The following is a 3,458-nucleotide window of genomic DNA, read 5'->3' as shown; positions in this document are numbered from 1 at the left end:
CTGGTTATAGCGGCCCGGGGATGAAGCTGCCCGGCTGATGGCCGGTGCCTTTCCTTCGCAGCTTGCTGGAGGTCTCCCTGAGCTCTGACCTGCACACGCTCAACCTGCACTGTAACCGCATCGCCAGAATCGAAGGGCTCAGCCACCTCCGGACGCTGCAGCATTTAGATCTGTCATCCAACCAAATCTGCCGGATCGAGGGGCTAAGTTCCCTGGCTAACCTGCGCACCCTAAGCTTGGCCTGTAACCTGATAACGAAAGTGGAGGGTCTGCAATATTTATTTCTGTTCATTTAGCAAATCATGAAGCTTTTCTAAGAGTTGTGAAAGCTTGCTCCTGAAAACTATGCATATAACTAAGGTTATATGAAGTTTGAGCTACTAACCATATTGTTCTGTAAATTTTAAAACGAGTATATAGTCTCTGTAAGCTTTATCATAGCAAAATGCCTTAATTTAGAAGGACAAAATGATTTTTGTATTATTACAGTTTATGTCATAATTAGTAGTTATGATTTTTAAAGGCTTACTTTGCAAGTTTTGATTTGATGAAAGCAGAGCATTCTTCTGAAAATCTTACTGCTCCTTTTTTTCCTCATTTTGTTTAGGACTGGAAAAACTCTTTAATTTAACTATGCTGAATTTGTCATATAATCGCATACATGACCTCTCTGGTAAGTGACTTTGGCATGTGCAGTGCAATAAAAAGCATTTGCGTCACTTTAATTTTGAAAAATTTGACCAAGTATATTTTTAGAAGTTTCTAGTACGTCAGCCAATTGACTGAGTAATGCTACTAAAGGTGGCAATTGCTGCTGCTCTCGGCTTTCAAGTTTCTAACATCAAGAGTCATTCTGAACTGGAATTTATTCTGTATTTGGCAAGGCCAAGCTTCTTTACAAAGTAGTACAGTAAACGTTTCAAATTTATTTCCAAAGTGAAAAATGCTGTGGTCTTGGAAAATATTTCCAAAAGATTCATATCTTTCCTTTTCATAGGACAAAAATGCAACTTTAGATATGATATGGCAGTTCCTTTCTAAGTCTGTTTGTTGAAATGGTCAATTGTTGCTTCTAACTAAGATTTTAAGCTACAGAATCAAGGGAGTTTGTAATAGAAAATTAAAAAGAACTTGGTAACAATTTTGTTAATGAACTGAGTTATAAAAAGGAACCTCAAGCAAAATATTTATTTTTACATGCTGCTTAACAGTTAGAAATTAATCTGTTTCTTTAAAGTTAGCTCTCATAACTACCTTAAGTGTTGTACTGTGTGATAGTGTACCATAGCTAATTAATATATGTAGACAAGGATATGGAGCAAAAGTTGTTAGATAATTTCCAATTATGATGTATTATTTATTGAATATTTTTCAATAACATGCCATTTGTTCTAAACCCTATAGTCTAGGATTGTAGCAGAAATCATTATTTTGTGTGTTTTCTCAAATTTTCAGGATTTCAGTGCCTTCATGGAACCAGTCATAAGATCAGCCATATTGACCTTCACAGCAACTGTGTAAACAATATTAACCACTTACTTCAGTGCACAAAGGGGCTGCGCTGTTTGACAAACCTGACACTGGAAAAAAATGGAAAAGCCAATCCAGTTTGTCACACAGCAGGTATGGATCTCATGTTGGGGAGATACTTTGTGCTCATTAGGTCAGCGATTTCCCTTAACCTGTGAGCTGGGTTCTGAAGCTTGCAAATTCATTCATAAACTGGCCAGCCTGCAGAAATCTAAATTCTGTCAAAATTAATTTGTTTTCCATTAAAAAAAAAAAATTCCCCAAGCATATTATCAAAATTGTCACTTGTTGTATGCTTTGATAAGGCTCAACTTTTCACATATTATTTTAGGTTCAGTTGCAAGATAGACAAGGAGTGATGGGAAGAGAAAGTATTGCAGAAATAGGATGAAATGAGTAGTAATATTATTGGGTGGGTGGAGAATATGAAGAATGTACATGGAGATATTGAACTATATAGAAAGAGGGCAGGTATGGGAAGTAGATGGTCTTCTACTGTTAGAGACGACAAGAGGAAGATCAGTAATAAGCACTATTAGCCTTCCCTCCTTTTCCCACAGCTTCAGTAAGTAGTGACAGACTCTAAGATGCTCTGCAGTAATTAGCATTTTCATCAAAATAGTAGACAAGGGTTTCACTAGGCAGCATGGAGACAAGTTGGAGGAATACTTGTGGATACATCGCTTACAGTTGCATTGCCTAGAGCTTCTGGTTCGGGGGTAGGTTTTTCATGCTATTTAAATGTTATACCCTGTGTTCAAACAAGGTAAATTGTAGCACCTTGTTTTGGTGCAGGTTTTGTTTGTTTTCTTGGTTTGTGTATAAAAGAGGGGAATATCTCCTACAGGAAAGTAGAAGTAAAGGATTGGTATTTTTGGGACAGCTCAAAGATAATCTCATTATAAAGAGTAGAACAATAGGAATTACAATAGTACACAATAGCAACCATATCATGAGCATGTAACTGATACAGGTGTAATATGTGTACAGTTATTAGAAGGAAACCTTAGAGACAATTGAGGGAAGCCAAATAAGGTCATAGGTAATGTTTTCAAAAGCACCCATGAACAAGTTTTTCAGGCACCAGGGAAGCAGTACCAGGACTATTAAAGTTACCTGGGTAACTTACAGAAGAAAACTAGTGGAATTTTCTAAGTGTTTACATACCTCTTCATATCTGCCTCTTTGGCACTTGTTTTTGAAACTGCCATCTTCAGAAGCCCAAATTCTGTTGATTTAAAGAAACTGAAGTTCAGTGCCTTACAGTTTCGTAATGCCTTATTTCATTCAGTGAAAAAAGATGAAGTTACCTAAGCCCTTTCAGAGCTTGCATTTCCATTACGTTTGTCTGTCCTTGCACTTCATACAACTGTTTTGGTGCAGTAGGCTGATATGAAAAGGTTGTGCAACCGCAGTGTGCTGATGGTAGTGGGGAAATCCCCAGGGAGACCAGGACTAGGCAGGCAGCTTCGCAGTTAATTTGTTTTGTAATACTTCTGTTGAAAGCTTTATGGGTGGGGAAAGGTGAGACACTTGTAGATAACTCACTACTTATTTTCTTCTATTAAGAATGCAGTGAATAATTTAAGATGACAGGGTACCTACAATACACTAGACATATCCTTCGGGGATTAATTTCAATTTAAATGTGGTCTTTTCCTCAAGGTTATAGAGAAACTGTTCTACAGATGTTGCCCCAGCTGACGTCTCTAGATGGAAGAAATACTTCTGGTGAACCAGTGAACCCGGCAGAAGAGAACTGTGCAGATTTGCAGTGTTTAGAAGACATTTTGGGCTCTTTGATTTCATCTGCATACCCCTCATCCAGAGATCAGGTGCCATAATTTGTGTGTACTAATTTTAAAATTGATACATTTTATTTTTATGTTGTATGCAACTCATTAATCATAGAATCATAGAATCATAGA

At 37.3% G+C, this 3,458-nt stretch overlaps 1 protein-coding gene across 1 annotated transcript; it reads left to right on the top strand.

The window, feature by feature from the left end:
- Positions 1-53: 53 nt before the first annotated feature.
- Positions 54-3,365, top strand: LOC104161480 (leucine-rich repeat and coiled-coil domain-containing protein 1-like; the record flags this gene model as incomplete). Its single annotated transcript, XM_009699941.1, has 4 exons — positions 54-267; positions 608-673; positions 1,456-1,623; positions 3,196-3,365. Coding segments are annotated over 4 exons (618 nt in total), but the record flags the coding sequence as incomplete, so codon positions are not given.
- Between the last annotated feature and the right edge of the window lie 93 nt (positions 3,366-3,458).

The sequence above is a fragment of the Cariama cristata genome, unplaced genomic scaffold, assembly GCF_000690535.1.
Source record: "Cariama cristata isolate BGI_N322 unplaced genomic scaffold, ASM69053v1 Scaffold46160, whole genome shotgun sequence".
In the NCBI taxonomy this organism is placed as follows: domain Eukaryota; kingdom Metazoa; phylum Chordata; class Aves; order Cariamiformes; family Cariamidae; genus Cariama; species Cariama cristata.
The sequence above is the reverse complement of the archived record's forward strand: the minus strand, read 5'-3'. Positions and strand labels throughout refer to the sequence as shown.